Genomic DNA, 17739 nt, shown 5'->3' with positions numbered 1-17739 from the left:
AATACATGTTTTTCTGGTTCCTTGGCGTTCAAGATGGTTGAGTTGACAACAACCAATGGTCCAGCGCATAGATAAGCAGTGGATTCCATTAGGAATTGTCTTGGCTGCTAATTGACTCAGGAATGTGCTCTGCTTTTTTCAAGCTCCTGACTTGTTCCTCTGCTGACTGAAGCATTGCTCTTAGCTTCCCAGTGGCTTGTCTGAGGGCTCTTTGGGCTCATTGATCATATCTAGTATCTCAGGAAAAGTCAAGCCCTTGCACCGGTCCAGACTGATGAGTTCTTCAACCATATTGGCATTTTCAAAGTTTATCTTGTGACTCATTCCATGCAAGCTTTATCAGTGGGTCAGATTCAACTCTTCCATTGACTTCACTTGCCACATCTACATGGACTACCCGTGCGCGGCCTCTGCATGAACCCTTAGCTGAAAGATCTTATCTCCGCCACTGCCACCTTGCAGTAGATCTTCCATCTTGCTCATGCCAGAGATCATGATCAGCCTCCCCTTGAGGAAATTGCATATTTGAGGCCCCTCCAGGCAGGCTCGATCAAGGGACCATTTGTAGGAACCAATGCAGTCAAATTTACCTGAGGATATCCCATTGAAGCTAGAATGGAAGGTAAGAATGGAAGAGGTAGGTGAGTGAGAAATGGGCATGGTAATATGCATGGGGATGCGGGTATGAAGAGTGATGAATGGAGTTGTGAGTAGTAAGAAAATTGGGTGAATCAGGTATTAGAGAAGGGTGACTGCATAGAGATATGGAGAATGACCTTGTATACGTGGTATCCATGCATGCGGGTAGGTGTATTTGGGTATGGAATGCCGTGCTCACTAACATCAGGTGAGATGACAACCCTTACATTACTGCCAGATTGTAAAATCTCTCTGACCCCGCTTATATGGTTCACACATGCTTCAACCAATCCAAGCTCATGACGTATCCCTTCACCCGCTTGCCTTATTTCAAGTTCACTTGTGATAACCCCAAGTTAAGTTCCTGTAACTAGCAAATCTCATATTTGCTCATTATAAGCTTCTAGAACACCACCAGATGTATCACATGAGAGCTGCTGCTGTTGCTCCTTGATAATGCGAAACAGTTTTTCAAGAGTTCCAAAGTCAACTCCATCCAAACCTATTCTCACCAGTGTAGTGGCGCTCCGCAAACCATTCTCGGTAGGAGTCGATTTCCAAGTACCCAGTGAGGACATCAATTACATCGGTACATCGAACGCACCTATATGTAAGCACCCATGATGCGTAGTCACACTCCAACTGCAAATTAAATCGAATAAAACCTTTCATGGAAGCATCTCTGACATCTAAATGAGACCCTGTCAAACCTTGAATTATATGAGATTCATCAAATACTCTTCATTCAAAGCGTCCAACTCAGCCATAACTTCATCAGAATCAGGCGCCACAAAAGCCAATGACCCAATTGAGTCTACTTGTGTTATGGAGGGCACTTGCTCCATCTCAACAGATATGGTATCAAAAGCATGAACTGTATTTTGCTCGCAGTTTCTTCACTCCCTGGGAAAATATTGCTTCTGCCGGGACGATAAAATCTATATAGCATGCCTCGGTTGATATAACAAGAATGACCTCCAGCTTTCAGGAAGTATGATGCATTTAGAACCCAAAATCCTGACTTGATCAGGCTATGCAACATCAGAAAATATCACATCAACCATGCCAACCAGCATTGCCAGATGCTTCAAGTGTAGGAAACCCATATTCCAAATCACCTTCCTATTTACTGTTTTTAGCACCAGCCTGTGAAAGAAAAAAGGAACCAAAGGGGTTGGAAAATGAACCCTCACATATAGCAATATGGCTAAAGGATCTCAAAAGATTGCATGTCGAGCAATGACATTCTTTTATGAAGAAAGGGTTAGCTACTGTAAATGAAGAGTGGGTTCAATGTATGAGGAAGAGTAATGAAGAGTGGGTTCAGTGGGCTTGGAAAAAATGAGAGGATGTGATGAGATATGTATCGGCTATGAGCAGAGGGTTAAGGAAAAATGAAGGTTGGATAATGAGACTTATTGGCAAACATATCTGCAGGTAATGGGACAAAAGGAGCATAGCTGGAATTGTTTCCTTTAGGGCATCCATGTTGTGAGGAAGCTGAGCCAGAGAATGGAGGACGACTCTCCAATCCAGCATTTTATGCAGTAGTGGTGCTGTTATTATCTACTCCAGAAACAACAGATGAGTGACTAAGAATCTCATCCAAACTCTTGCTGTCACTTGTGTCAAGAGTCTTATTAGAACCTCCACTTTAAGGGTGTCTTCCTTGTGTTGACAACAAACCTGTTAACCCCTTTCCTCAATGGCATGATTTCAGGAAAATCCTCATCTCCTATGGCACTGTTCATGTCGGTGGTGCTATTCAACTGAGAGATTTTACTGGACCACCACTCTGCCTTCTCTTCATTTGTCAGCCAACCTGCTATCCATATCAACCTTATTTGCAAATCTACCATTACCATATCCCACACTTAACCTGGAGTTGGTGGAACCAAATGAGGCTTCTCCTGATCGCTTGCAATCACACCTTAAGCCTGTCGCATTCTTCCCATAATTTAAGAAATCACACTGAGGACACTCCCACTCCCCGCCAGTCAGCTATCTCTTTTGAGCTTCCCATTAAATCATAAACCAGAGGCGGAACCACGCTTGTGTATAGACCATATTGAGATGCGAGGTTCACCAGAGTTGCATATCCGATGCTGTGAGGAATGCCTAAACTTGCTAGAGTTAAGCCTGCCATTAAATCGTTCCTGAACTTTGTAGTCTAGTAATTTCTTCCCCAGGTGAGAATTGGGAATAGACCATGCAAGAATGAAACAACACCTGCGGCTGTAGATCGAGTTTGCTCTGTGGAGGATGAGGAGTGCTTGCTTCCATTAGGAAATACAGTCAATTTTATTGAACTGATAATCTCATGGCATGGACCTGGCGGTTCAGGGGAAATAATTGCCCAGTCGGCCTCCTCTTTTAAGTCAGCTTTCAAGTAGCCATTCGCTGCAACAATATATGCATTCCCGTCCGAAGTGACTGCAAGATCAGTTTCCAATTTCATCAGAAGCTTCTTCATACCCTCCATGGCAAAAGTTGCACCATATTCATTCAACTGTATGCAGTGCGTAAGAATTTACAGCTGATCTCAGGTCATTGATCAGCCGCTGATATTCATCAAGCCAGTGAGCATAACCCATATCAAATGCTAAAGCCTCATTTCCGCCCATGGAAAGACTCTGATCCCCAGAAAATCCCATCGCAATAAAAACACCCTGCTGGCATGCTCGTTGAAGCTCTTGCTCTTACTGTGTAAGCTTGAGTTAGCTATTCTCCAACTGCTGGACATATGCCTACCCAGAACCAAAACTTTCTTCCTCAGCCGACTCTTCCTTGCAACCTCTCGATTCTGAGCTAGCCTACGAAGTGTCTTCTGGTCTCAAGCTTTAGAAACTATGCCCATATGAAACCAAAGGCTCATGCTAGACCAAGACCCTTTTCCTTGAGGGTACGAATAGCCATCGGAAGCAGAGTATAAACAGCAAGGGAGCAATCACAAAAAAAAAAAAAAAAAAACAGAGTATCAACTGAACCAAAAAAAACTCCGACCCGAGCTCCATTTCATATTGGAGTCAATAGGCTCATGTATAGGTGGGAAAATAAGTGGAAATAGGACCCAAAGACATGACCCAGACACCCAATGGAGAGATAAAAAGGAATCGGATCACTCTTAAATCAATTTTTCATGAAGAACAAGGCACAAATTATTTATAACACAAACACAACAATATCAAGAAAATCTACTGCAACAAGTATGTGGTCCAGAAAACGCACCTGAAAGGCTCCCCCTCCAGCTGAAATGAGCAAGGAGACTGCTGTGTTTCTCCTCTCCTGTAACTCGTCCCCCCACTCTCAAGCTATTCTCTGTTCTTCTCAAAAGCACCCCCTCTCCTCACCTAGCTTCCTCTGAATCCCCCCAAAAAATCTTCTAACCTTTATGAAAAAAGCCTCCTGAAAAGCACCACCACCCTGCAGCCAAAAACGCTCCTCCTCCTCCTCAAAAACTCAGTCTTAGAAAGATGAAAAAAACCCCTTCAGGAAGCTCCCTGCCCAAGCTCCCAAAAAGCTCTCCAGAATTTCTCACAGTCGTCAATGGGATCCCTCACTTCCCTTGCTGCAGCTGCCAGCTAAAAGTATCCTCAACGGCCAGACGACACCACCTCTCTCTGCAGCTGTCAGCCTCCACTCCCTCTACTAATAACAGAAGACGCTCCTCAAGACAACGGCCTGCAGATCCCCATGCCACCTGTCAACCTCCCATTGGCACTTCAAAAGCACCATATGATTCTGCACTGTCCTCTCAAAAGAAGACACGTGGTTGAGCAAGGCTCTTCCACGTGGCAAAATGAGCAGCTGCATGAAAGGCCCCAAATGGGGGTCTTTAAATAAAATCGAGCTCGCCATCGAGTGGAAAACGCATGAGCCGAAATGCGGGGTCCACAAAATGGCGACTCCACTGGGGATCATTTAGAGGGTCAAGCTTGAACTTAAAGTGAAGCAAATGTGGCGTTTGGTGAGTCGATCAATGGGTACTCTTCTCTTGATTGCACATTGAGAGTTCCCGAGTTTTCACTTGGGACATTGACATGTTGATCATGTTGGTTGATTATTTTGGTTGGGGATTATGATATAGCCAGTTTCTTCATGCTTCATTGATATATTTGTTTGAGATATTTGACATGCTGATTATGAGATTGATTATCTTGATTGAGGATTTTGATTTTTCTGTGCTTCATTGCCATATTTGTTGAGTACATTGACATGATGATTATATTGATTGATCATCTTGCCTTGCTTAGCATAGTCATTCTGATTTTGCCATGATTGTTTTGTTCACCTCACATGCATGGATTCACTGGTGTATATCATTTGACTTGATATGTTGATTCTCTGGCTTGTATATTGCCTTGATCGTCTTTTGAGCATGATGTCTATATCACTATTCGTCTTGATCGTCATAGTTTGTGTGGACTTGAGTGATATACCTGTACTCTGCTTGACTGTATGGTGCATGACTACCCTTCCTTTGTGTGATTGCATGTTGCTTCTCTGTGTGAGCCGCACATCTATCCCCTTACCTCCAACCCTCTGGTTTTCGGTCATTTTCTTCATTTTGGCTCTCACTTTTGCAAGTGTGAGGCCTTGTGTGTGCTTGATTCTTTGACCGAGCCAGATGTTAGGAGTAGGGTCTAGCGACAGGCTATACCGATGTCTGGGAGAGTTCTGGAGGAGACCGACATATCGATGCTGATTGAAGTCCGATCATTGAAGACTTGTATAGCCCCGAGCTAGGTTTCATGGATAGTTGTGCGACTAGTGTGTTTCCTTTTCTGCTCTAGCTTCCTAGGGTTATCAGATGCACCCACACCATCACTATGCACTCTAGTTGACTATTGAGCGTTGAGAGTTTGAGAGGTTTCACCATAGGAAACCCCCTGGGATGTCGAGGTAGTGCATGTGTGGAGGTGATGACCACCTTGCATGGAAGCACCCCATCTCTTCGGAGGCGTGCAGAGGGTTGCGTACCACCGGAGGGTATGATCGCTTCTGCTAGGGATCCTTTAAAGTCCACCCATATCCATTTAGAGCCACCTTGACCTTGTAGGTTGAGCCATAGATCCTTCGATTAGGACTCCCTCCCTACACGTGGGTGAATCTGAGGGCCTTCAGAGCCTCTTTAGTTACAGTTCGGATCCAGTATTCCCTCTTTTTAGTCTCCAGTTGAGAGTGCTCGGAGATCGGTATGAGTTTGAGTATCGGTTGGATCACCTTTCATCTTGTCGCCTTAGTTTGTGCTTTTCACTCGACGAGTTTAGCATGTTTTCTCCCTAGGGTTTTTTGTTCTCATTTCTTGGCTCGACACACCCCTTCACTTTGTTGTCACTCACTCGATACTTTGGGATATGTTCATTGATCATCTTTTTGGACTACACACCTATCACGGGCTCAGTACCTCATTCTTTGTTTGATCCTTGGTTCGATTTTCGACTCGATGCTCATATTTTCATTACAAAAAGGTGAAAGGCACATTTTTCGAGAGATTCGCCTTGATCACCTTATCATTTTGTCTCTTATGGAGCTCGAATTGAAGGTTGAATCAAGGATATTTTGGTCTAGATTGAGTATCGATCTCGTGATAGTGTTGTTCTTCACACCTCATTCATTTTCTTCGCACCTCGATCATTTTTTTGGATCATCGATAGAAATTCTTTAGTCATATTTGTAGTTGTATCACACTAGACACTCATGTGACTCTAGAGATTCTATTGTATATCCAAATTTTGATTGTCACCATATGATTGTGTATCGCACCCTGTCATGTATTGAGTTGTGTTGTATCATGCATTGGTCATTGTTCGTTACATCCCGTGTCGTTGCATGAGTCGTGTTTGAGTCGTTTTGCTCGAGTTCTTTTGTAGGGGTCTATTTGTAGTCCCAGTCTTAGTTCAGTGCCCTGGGTTGAGTGGGATAGAGGTTGATTCGTATCTCTGAGCTGCTATAGATGGATTCATAGTCAATTTCGATTGGTTAGCTTATCGCTTCTGTGGTTTCGATTCAGGGGGCATTGACTAGTTTGCGTTAGAAGATGGATACTCAGCAGAGTAGGCACGTAGTGCTTGAGGACACGTCATTTGATTTAGTGGCACCACCTGTTATACCTGTTCAGATGCCAGCTACACAGACTTTGCATACTATTTCACATGATCAGGTTGCTGTCGTTTCACCTATTGTCACACCAGTTACCATTGTTGAGGATCCTCGTTCTCGTATGGACAGACTCGAGCGGAGGATTGGACAGATGAGAGACCCTGATGAGATGATTCCGTGGGATGACCTTAACGATGTGCCAGTGGCCACTTTGCCAGTCGGTTTCAGGATGCCGGATATAGAGAGATATACGGGTGTTGGATGTCCTTGTATTCATCTCAGACTTTATAGCACAGTTATGAGGGCTCTTGGTCTAGATGAGGCACAGTTGCTCACTTTGTTCCCATTGTCATTGAGCGGCGTGACACAGAGATGGTACGCTTCATTAGAGTCATCTCGTCGGAGAACTTGGAAGGACTTAACACAGGAGTTTCTGAGACAGTATTCGTCCAGTGGGGATACGAGCGTTACACGTAGAGACCTTGAGTTTCTTAGACAAGGATCAGATGAGTCTGTTTCTTCTTTTATCTCCTACTGGAGGGAGAAGGCTGCGGAGATGATTGAGCGACCTACCGAGAGGGATCAGATGAGCATGGTTTTGAGGAGTTTGCATCCTAGGTTTGCTCGACATCTGACAGGAGTCCCATTCCAGGATTTCGGATCACTGGTTCAGGCTTTGTTCGATGTAGATGATGGCATATCTAGAGGATTATTGTCAAATATTACTCTTTTCCCAGATACTGAAAGGAAGGGAGTTGTTGGATCATCTGAGAGCTATGGAGGCGTATGTTCTGTGGACTTTCAGCATCGACGACCTGGTTATCATCCCTATGCGAGATCATTGCAGATACCCAGGAGTGATTTCCCACCTTTACAACATCGTCATCCTCATCCAGTTCAGCAGTACCCTTCTGTGCATCCTCATACTATCACGGTGCGACCTTCATTGCAGTTTCAGCGTCCACAGACTAGTATCCCACGGCATGAGCAGTCTCGTCCCCATCGGCGACGTCGGAGGACTTATTCTGATTTGGGGATGCCTTTGGATAGAGCTTTTGAGCGACTCAGAGCTACTGGTTTTTTTAGTACCATTGGCCCCCAGGCCACCCCCGAGTCCCTTACCTCCGCGTTTTCGTGCTCATGAGTTCTGTGCATTTCACCAGATGGTAGGCCATCGTACTGATTATTGTGCTTCTCTACATCATACCATACAGGATCTTATTGACAGTGGTGCGGTTAGCTTTCCCGTGTCGACCACATATACTAATCTTGGTCCAGATATGACTGCTGATTCCTTTCCAGCTTATTCCACACATGCAATTCCTCCTCTCTCAGGCTTATACCATCATGCTTAAGACACTCAGGGCACTGATATTCACTAGACACTTTGATACCTTGTTGGTGTATTTTGGGGACTAAATTGTTAGTTGGTCGTTTGAGTTTTTGTTCTCTTTTATTTTATATTTGAGTCTTGTTTTATAGTTAGTGATTCGTGTTCGTACCCTATGTTCCGAGAGTAGACCTTATTGTTTTATTTTTCGCATGATGTACTCTCATTTCACTTAGTGATATTGTTGTTTTCTTGGGTATGTGTTTCTGTCTTCTTTTTATTATCATTATTGTTTTGTATCATGCATTTTATGTGTTGGTATCTTGGGTAGCATTTTGTATTGCTTTGTTTTTGTCGCTTACATGTGTTTGTTTTAGAGTCTTGGACAGTTTTAGTGTCGTGACTGGTCCCCGAGCAGAGATTGATGGCATGATGATATTTTCAGAGTACATTGAGATTAGACTTCTTCGGTTGAGGTTCACCATGTCAGATGAGATCGCACCCATTACTCTTACTACTCTTTACGAGATGATGGTGGATTTGACACGGAGGGTTGAGAAGATTGAGCTCATTTTGTCAGAGCATCCATCGTCATCGAGAGGAGCTCCAGGAGTAGCGATGCCTTCATTGCCACACTTGACTTCACCGACACCTGTTACTTTGGGTGCCTCGTATCCACGACCTCGCCCACATTTAGTACTCCAGCAGCATTCCTCATCCATTTCATTGGCTACGTTGGCACGACCTCCATCCCGGCTTCGGGGCCCTCCGGTCGTTACAGTTCCTCAGGAGCAATTTCACCCCCATCAACGATGTCGGAGACACTTTTCAGATTTGAGCATACCCCTGAGCAGAGTTTTTGAGACGTTCCAGGCCACGGGATTTTTGGCTCCTTTGGCTCCTAGGGCACTTCCAGATCCTGTGCCTTCATAGTTTCAACTTGATTTATATTGTACGTACCATCAGTCAGCAGGACATCACACTGATCGTTGCACTGCTCTACGACATGTCATACAGGACATTGTTGATTCTGGGACGTTTGGGCATCCTCAGTCCGATATATTTCCTATTCCTACCTCAGCTCAGGCCATGCATGCAGACTTCCCTTCACCACAGTCCTTGATCTTATCGATTTGGGCGATTGACTCATGATTGGCTTACCTTGGTACAGTGGTGCTAAGATTTTGTTCCTTCTATGGCCAGAGATGTGATGACAGGACCAGTCACGGTTTTTGTTTTTGTTTGTTTATTCTTGTTTTACTTTTGACATTTTAGAGACTATAACTCGATTCTTGAGTATTGTCTTTGTTATCCTTCTTTTACATGATGTACTCATCGGATTATCCCATTGGATGCATTTTCCTTTATGGACATGTGTTTGTGTTTTGTGATATGATGTGTTATACTTTTGACTCGAGGCGTCTTTTCACTTGCACATTGTGGTCTTGAGGCTTGACTTATCATGGGGGATATTGAGCCCATTAGCCTAGGATAAGAGATTTGACTTAGGGGGTTCGAGATTGTGATCCATCTTCTTATGATCAGAGCAGTACCTTGCTCACTTCCCGCACTTTGACTTTGCTTTGACCTACATCCATCCATTGTGAGCTTTGCACAGCATCACCTTTGAGACCATTATATGACCTTTCCATCCTCGGCTTTTCTAGCTTTTCACATCCCCTCTCTGATTCGACCAGGTAGAGTGTAAGGAGTTTGAGCCCAGGGTTGATCTTGCATGGAGAGGGTTGGCTTATGATCCTTGGATGGTTTACGATATGAGGATTGATCGATTACTTGATGAGACTGTCACTTATTTTGCCGTGAGTATAGAGATTGATCTTGTATGATGAGAGTTGGCTTGTGATGGGCAGTCATGCCTGATGAGATCACCGTTTACTTTGCCTTGAGAGGATCATCTTTGAGATTATCATAGAGCATTTGGAGTACGGTTGGTGCATGATTCTAGAGGGTTGACGTGGTTATATCAGATGGACATCGATCTTTAGTATTGATCATTTGAGGACTTGATAGCACGATGTTTGAGACCGTGGCCGCAGGACGGGTGGCTTTCATTTCGGTTAGCTCACACCCTATTACCTTTATTGACATCTAGACCATTGCTAGCCCTTTGAGCCTCGCATGGGCATCATAGCCTTTTATTTCTTATAGCCTTGCTCACCTTCTACACCGGGATAGGGGCCCTTCAGTGTATGCATGCATTATTTAGGAGTTTCATGAGCCTTGGACCTAGGGGCGCATCTTTCTCATTATCTTTTCCTATCATTGCATCATTGTCTTTCATCACACTTCATCGATTGTGTCCTTTATCCTATCTGTTGCTCGTTTCGCATCACTTTCTCCACCCCGAGTGGTGATCATCCTCAGTTCATTACATGGAGGGTAGTCATGTCATTTCCACTATCTATCATACAGACATTGATCCAGGGATCCTTAGCTTGAGAGGGTCACTTTGTCAGAGAGAGTTTATGCTACTTTGGCATTTGAGGGTATGTTTACCCATTTTTACTTCATCTTTAGATCTTTCTTGGTTTGCGTTCAGAGCATGTATATTTGTATATATGTAAAAAAAAAATGATTAAAAAAAAAGAAAAAAAAGAAAGAAAAGAGACAAAAAAGGCACATGTGTGTATTATTCTCTATCATTGTATGTGTATATTAGTGTTCGAGGGTCGCTTTGTTGGATATGTCTATTGATGGGAGTTCGTATGTGAGCTCCCCGAGACCTTTCATTCTTCGTATTCATTTTGTTGTATGTTTTGAGAGCGAGATGAGTGACTTTCTCTTAGGAGCTTTGGGTCATCGTCCATTCCATCATTGTGTTCGTTATTGACGTGACTTCCCTTCATATTTGATTTGAGCGGATCGCCACTCATTCTCGTATTCTATGCTTCATCTTCATCCTCTTTTTCACTTCTGATTCATCATTTTTATTTCACCTCTTATTCCATACTTACAGTGACCTCGTTTTCGGGTTTGATACTCTCTTCACATCATCATTATACATCTCGTCATCAGTTCGGTTTTTCTTCATTGCATCATCACTTTTACCATGTTCACAGTAGGCATCTTCAGGTCCATGGCTCACGAAATTTTCTATACATGTTGCATTTTATACATGAGGGCATGGGTTTTGATCATTGGGTACTTGGGCCTAGTTTTCCTTCATTTCTATCACCCTATCACCCTAGCCTTTGTTACGTCCTGAGTCTTAAGACCACCCTGAGGCCATGACATCACACATTGTGTTTGATAGCTCTTATGTGAGTGATACTTGGGATTGATTCGGGAGCATTCTGTTCGTGATGGACCAGGACTTATGGTATGACCCTACATTGGGGCATAGCCATCTCAGAGAGTTTTATTATAGGATGACTATTATGCCGAGGCATACTCTTCTCAGTCGATGATGGATTTTTGAGCCATGTCCATTCCTCGGAGGATATCAGATATCCTTTTTCACATTGGAGCATGAGACATGATCAGTACATTTCATCCGGTGTACTTTACATAGGGGCATACCCTTTTCGGTCCATGATGGTTTTTAGGCATAGCTGCTCCTTGGAGGCGATTAGATTCATTTCATATTGGAGTATGAGATATGATTGGGTGATTTCTTTGATGTGATCACGATAGCATAGCCTTCTCATCATTGTTGGCAGATTTTTGAGATGATTGGTTCAGGACACGGACACATATGAGAGCATGCAGCGGAGTTTAGTCATTTCAGGGTTTGCCCTACACTGGGCATAACCTTTTCATTGGCGATTGATCTTAGAGATACCAGCTTACATTTGGGCATGATCATGTCAGAGTGCATTTTTGTGGAGGCATACCACCTAGCTTGATCTTTCTCACATTGAGACATGCTTTTTTCTTTAGAGGAGGTCAGATACTCTCTTCATGTTACCACGATGCCTTTGAGAGGCGGAGGTTCATTTCGATCAGATGATGTATGATTGGTTGTACTCTTCTCATAGATTTTTGTTTTGGAGATGCTTACACTAGGGCATAGCCCACTCGTCTTGATGATGATTTTGTGAGATGACAGTTTATACCAGACACTTACTTGCTAGAGATTATCTTGTACTGAGAGCTTATCCATTTCGAGATGATGCATTCACACTGGGGCATACCCACCTTGCTGATTTTGACATTGAGATTCCACCTCATGTTTATGATTATTGCTTTCGATGGATCATAGAGTTGTTGGCACCCTGGGTTCAGTCTTCTCGGCGTACCTAGTTTGATTTGGACATCCGCTTACCTTTGTTACACACCCATACATCCTACATTTAGCACCATTATACCCTCACCCATCTTGTCAAAGCCTCACATCTTTTGAGCCCACATATTTCATCATCTTACATGACCTTATCCCTTTCTCTTGTGATCAGAGGAGGATGCAGACCAGTCTCGGGTTTTCTGGTAGAGTTTTCACATGTCTTTAGCCATCAGGTTCAACATCTCCCATGATGGTAGTGCTTGTTAGATTGTTGATATATTTGGGATGATGTACTCATATTGATAGTTGAGATGTTGTGTCTTGATTTGCTTACATTTCAGACCTAGAGTTTTGGTTAGCATTTGTTTGATCCATTATTTTGGTTTTGCTTTGTCAGCATAGTTTCAGTGATGTTTGGACTTGTTTTAATGTTTGTTCATTGAGGCTATGTATATCATTTTCACTGCATCATCGTTGAGCATATCCTAGAGTGTCTTGTATGGTGACATTCTGTGTCTGACGCTGGATACTATCTTGCACTGGGGCATACCCCCATCCTTGAGTCCACCAGATCTTTTATGGATTTTTCTCACTGCTCATTCTATTCCTTGATCTTTGCGAGTCATCATACTGGGGCATACCCCCTTTAGCGCTTTTCTACTGGGGCATACCCCCTCTCTTTGGGTTTACCGTGTCTCATGTTGATTTCATGGTTGTCAGACCCATTTGCCGATCTTTATGAGTTATCACCTAGGGCATCTCCCTACCATCAGCTTGTTTAGGGCATCCCCCTATTGTCATCTTGTTTAGGGCATCCCCCTACCATCATCTTGTTTAGGGCATCCCCCTACTGTCATCTTGTTTAGGGCATCCCCCTTCTGTCACCTTGTTTAGGGCATCCCCCTTCTATCATCTTGTTTAGGGCATCCCCCTACCATTAGTTTGTCTGGGGCATCCCCCTTCATTCAAATTTTCACCACCATAGATTTTCATCTATGGGCTTTTCAGTTATTATCACCATCATAAATTTTCATCTATGAGCATTTGTTTCAGATTTTCACCACCATAGATCAGACATCTATGGGCATTTCAGATTCACCATCATGGATTTTCATCCATGAGCCTTTGTTTCAGTTATCACCACCATAGATTTTCATTTATGGGCATTTCAGTTATCACCACCATGGATTTTCATCTATGGGCTTTTCAGTTATTATCACCACCATAGATCAGACATCTATGGGCATTTCAGATTCACCACCAGGGATTTTCATCATTGGGCTTTGTTCAGTTTTCACCACCATAGATTTTCATATATGGGCCTTTCAGATTTTCACCACCATAGATCAGACATCTATGGGCATTTCAGATTCACCATCATGGATTTTCATCCATGAGCCTTTGTTTCAGTTATCACCACCATAGATTTTCATCTATAGGCATTTCAGTTTTCACCACCAGGGATTTTCATCCTTGGGCTTTGATCAGTTTTCACCACCATAGATTTTCATCTATGGGCATTTCAGATTTATCACCACCATGGATCAGCTATCTATGGGTCTTTCGGTTATTTCACCACCAAGGATTTTCATCCTTGGGCTTTCAGTTACTTCACCACCGTAGGTCTTCACCTATGGGCCTTCTAGTTTAGCATTTAGAATCAGTTTTTTTGGTTTGGCTTCCAGAGCTGTTATTTTCTCAGAGTAGCATTTAGAGTTAGCTTTTTGGTTTGGCTTCCAGAGCTTTTATTTTCTCAGTTTAGCGTTTAGAGTTAGTTTTTTTTTTTGTTTGGCTTCCAGAGCCGTTATTTTCTCAGTTTAGCAGTTTAGAGTTAGCTTTTTGGTTTGGCTTCCAGAGCTTTATTTTCTAGTTTAGCGTTTAGAGTCAGTCTTGTCATTCAGAGTCACATCTCCCGACACTCATATTCATTGGCATTGCACACCTTACTTTCATGGTTTTGCATTCGTCCTCGGTTTTCCTCACTTTGTTACCCTGTGCTTATCGCGTATTCATCACGTAGTCCACATAGAGCAGTTTCCTTTGGACGCGTTCTTGTCCGTACTCTAGGGTGGTTCGACCGTTACTCATCTTTGACATTGATCTTCGGGTCACTTTTGGAGACATCTTAGAGGGAGCTTGGATCCTTAGTGTAGCTTAAGGGGCATATTGTGACATCCATCTTCTTTTAGGATTAGAGCCTCTGTGTTTGTCTTTTGGCCTGAGTGAGTTCACATCTCGCTGGTGTCCCTATGGGGGTCTCCTTGGTTCTTCGGTAGAGTTCACTTTATTCCACTCACTATTCACGCTTTCTTTTCACTCCAGTGTTCATATTCCTTACACTCATGAACTCTACCGAAGAGGGGCATATTTGTAGACCCCCATTTAGGGCCTTTCATGCAGCTGCTCATTTTGCCATGTGGAAGAGCCTTGCTCAACCACGTGTCTTCTTTTGAGAGGACAGTGTAGAATCATATGGTGCTTTTGAAGTGCCAATGGGAGGTTGATAGGTGGCATAGGGATCTGCAGGTCGTTGTCTTGAGGAGCGTCTTCTGTTATTAGTAGAGGGAGTGGAGGCTGGCAGTTGCAGAGAGAGGTGGTGTCGTCTGGTCGTTGAGGATACTTTTAGCTGGCAACTGCAGCAAGGGAAGTAAGGGATCCCATTGACGACTGTGAGAAATTCTGGAGAGCTTTTTGGGAGCTTGGGCAGGGAGCTTCCTGGAGGGGTTTTTTTCATCTTTTTAAGACTGAGTTTTTGAGGAGGAGGAGGAGCGTTTTTGGCTGCAGGGTGGTGGTGCTTTTCAGGAGGCTTTTTTCATAAAGGTTAGGAGATTTTTTGGGGGGATTCAGAGGAAGCTAGGTGAGGAGAGGGGGTGCTTTTGAGAAGAACAGAGAATAGCTTGAGAGTGGGGGGACGAGTTACAGGAGAGGAGAAACACAGCAGTCTCCTTGCTCATTTCAGCTGGAGGGGGAGCCTTTCAGGTGCGTTTTCTGGACCACATACTTGTTGTAGTAGATTTTCTTGATATTGTTGTGTTTGTGTTATAAATAATTTGTGCCTTGTTCTTCATGAAAAATTGATTTAAGAGTGATCCGATTCCTTTTTATCTCTCCATTGGGTGTCTGAGTCATGTCTTTGGGTCCTATTTCCACTTATTTTCCCACCTATACATGAGCCTATTGACTCCAATATGAAATGGAGCTCGGGTCGGAGTTTTCTTTGGTTCAGTTGATACTCTGTTTTTTTTTTTTTTTTTTTTGTGATTGCTCCCTTGCTGTTTATACTCTGCTTCCGATGGCTATTCGTACCCTCAAGGAAAAGGGTCTTGGTCTAGCATGAGCCTTTGGTTTCATATGGGCATAGTTTCTAAAGCTTGAGACCAGAAGACACTTCGTAGGCTAGCTCAGAATCGAGAGGTTGCAAGGAAGAGTCGGCTGAGGAAGAAAGTTTTGGTTCTGGGTAGGCATATGTCCAGCAGTTGGAGAATAGCTAACTCAAGCTTACACAGTAAGAGCAAGAGCTTCAACGAGCATGCCAGCAGGGTGTTTTTATTGCGATGGGATTTTCTGGGGATCAGAGTCTTTCCATGGGCGGAAATGAGGCTTTAGCATTTGATATGGGTTATGCTCACTGGCTTGATGAATATCAGCGGCTGATCAATGACCTGAGATCAGCTGTAAATTCTTACGCACTGCATACAGTTGAATGAATATGGTGCAACTTTTGCCATGGAGGGTATGAAGAAGCTTCTGATGAAATTGGAAACTGATCTTGCAGTCACTTCGGACGGGAATGCATATATTGTTGCAGCGAATGGCTACTTGAAAGCTGACTTAAAAGAGGAGGCCGACTGGGCAATTATTTCCCCTGAACCGCCAGGTCCATGCCATGAGATTATCAGTTCAATAAAATTGACTGTATTTCCTAATGGAAGCAAGCACTCCTCATCCTCCACAGAGCAAACTCGATCTACAGCCGCAGGTGTTGTTTCATTCTTGCATGGTCTATTCCCAATTCTCACCTGGGGAAGAAATTACTAGACTACAAAGTTCAGGAACGATTTAATGGCAGGCTTAACTCTAGCAAGTTTAGGCATTCCTCACAGCATCGGATATGCAACTCTGGTGAACCTCGCATCTCAATATGGTCTATACACAAGCGTGGTTCCGCCTCTGGTTTATGATTTAATGGGAAGCTCAAAAGAGATAGCTGACTGGCGGGGAGTGGGAGTGTCCTCAGTGTGATTTCTTAAATTATGGGAAGAATGCGACAGGCTTAAGGTGTGATTGCAAGCGATCAGGAGAAGCCTCATTTGGTTCCACCAACTCCAGGTTAAGTGTGGGATATGGTAATGGTAGATTTGCAAATAAGGTTGATATGGATAGCAGGTTGGCTGACAAATGAAGAGAAGGCAGAGTGGTGGTCCAGTAAAATCTCTCAGTTGAATAGCACCACCGACATGAACAGTGCCATAGGAGATGAGGATTTTCCTGAAATCATGCCATTGAGGAAAGGGGTTAACAGGTTTGTTGTCAACACAAGGAAGACACCCTTAAAGTGGAGGTTCTAATAAGACTCTTGACACAAGTGACAGCAAGAGTTTGGATGAGATTCTTAGTCACTCATCTGTTGGTTCTGGAGTAGATAATAACAGCACCACTACTGCATAAAATGCTGGATTGGAGAGTCGTCCTCCATTCTCTGGCTCAGCTTCCTCACAACATGGATGCCCTAAAGGAAACAATTCCAGCTATGCTCCTTTTGTCCCATTACCTGCAGATATGTTTGCCAATAAGTCTCATTATCCAACCTTCATTTTTCCTTAACCCTCTGCTCATAGCCGATACATATCTCATCACATCCTCTCATTTTTTCCAAGCCCACTGAACCCACTCTTCATTACTCTTCCTCATACATTGAACCCACTCTTCATTTACAGTAGCTAACCCTTTCTTCATAAAAGAATGTCATTGCTCGACATGCAATCTTTTGAGATCCTTTAGCCATATTGCTATATGTGAGGGTTCATTTTCCAACCCCTTTGGTTCCTTTTTTCTTTCACAGGCTGGTGCTAAAAACAGTAAATAGGAAGGTGATTTGGAATATGGGTTTCCTACACTTGAAGCATCTGGCAATGCTGGTTGGCATGGTTGATGTGATATTTTCTGATGTTGCATAGCCTGATCAAGTCAGGATCTTGGGTTCTAAATGCATCATACTTCCTGAAAGCTGGAGGTCATTCTTGTTATATCAACCGAGGCATGCTATATAGATTTTATCATCCCGGCAGAAGCAATATTTTCCCAGGGAGTGAAGAAACTGCGAGCAAAATACAGTTCATGCTTTTGATACCATATCTGTTGAGATGGAGCAAGTGCCCTCCATAACACAAGTAGACTCAATTGGGTCATTGGCTTTTGTGGCGCC

At 43.4% G+C, this 17739-nt stretch overlaps 1 protein-coding gene across 1 annotated transcript; it reads right to left on the bottom strand.

Annotated features, from left to right (window-relative positions):
- Positions 1-2605: 2605 nt before the first annotated feature.
- LOC132255169 (sulfate transporter 2.1-like) lies at positions 2606-3121 on the bottom strand. The gene is made up of 2 exons (XM_059743023.1): positions 2869-3121; positions 2606-2778 (listed from the first exon to the last, which is right to left on the bottom strand). Exons 1-2 carry the CDS (start codon positions 3119-3121, stop codon positions 2606-2608), a joined length of 426 nt encoding a protein of 141 aa, XP_059599006.1.
- Positions 3122-17739: the final 14618 nt, after the last annotated feature.

This window comes from Vitis vinifera, chromosome 15 (assembly GCF_030704535.1).
Source record: "Vitis vinifera cultivar Pinot Noir 40024 chromosome 15, ASM3070453v1".
NCBI classification, from domain to species: domain Eukaryota; kingdom Viridiplantae; phylum Streptophyta; class Magnoliopsida; order Vitales; family Vitaceae; genus Vitis; species Vitis vinifera.
The sequence above is the reverse complement of the archived record's forward strand: the minus strand, read 5'-3'. Positions and strand labels throughout refer to the sequence as shown.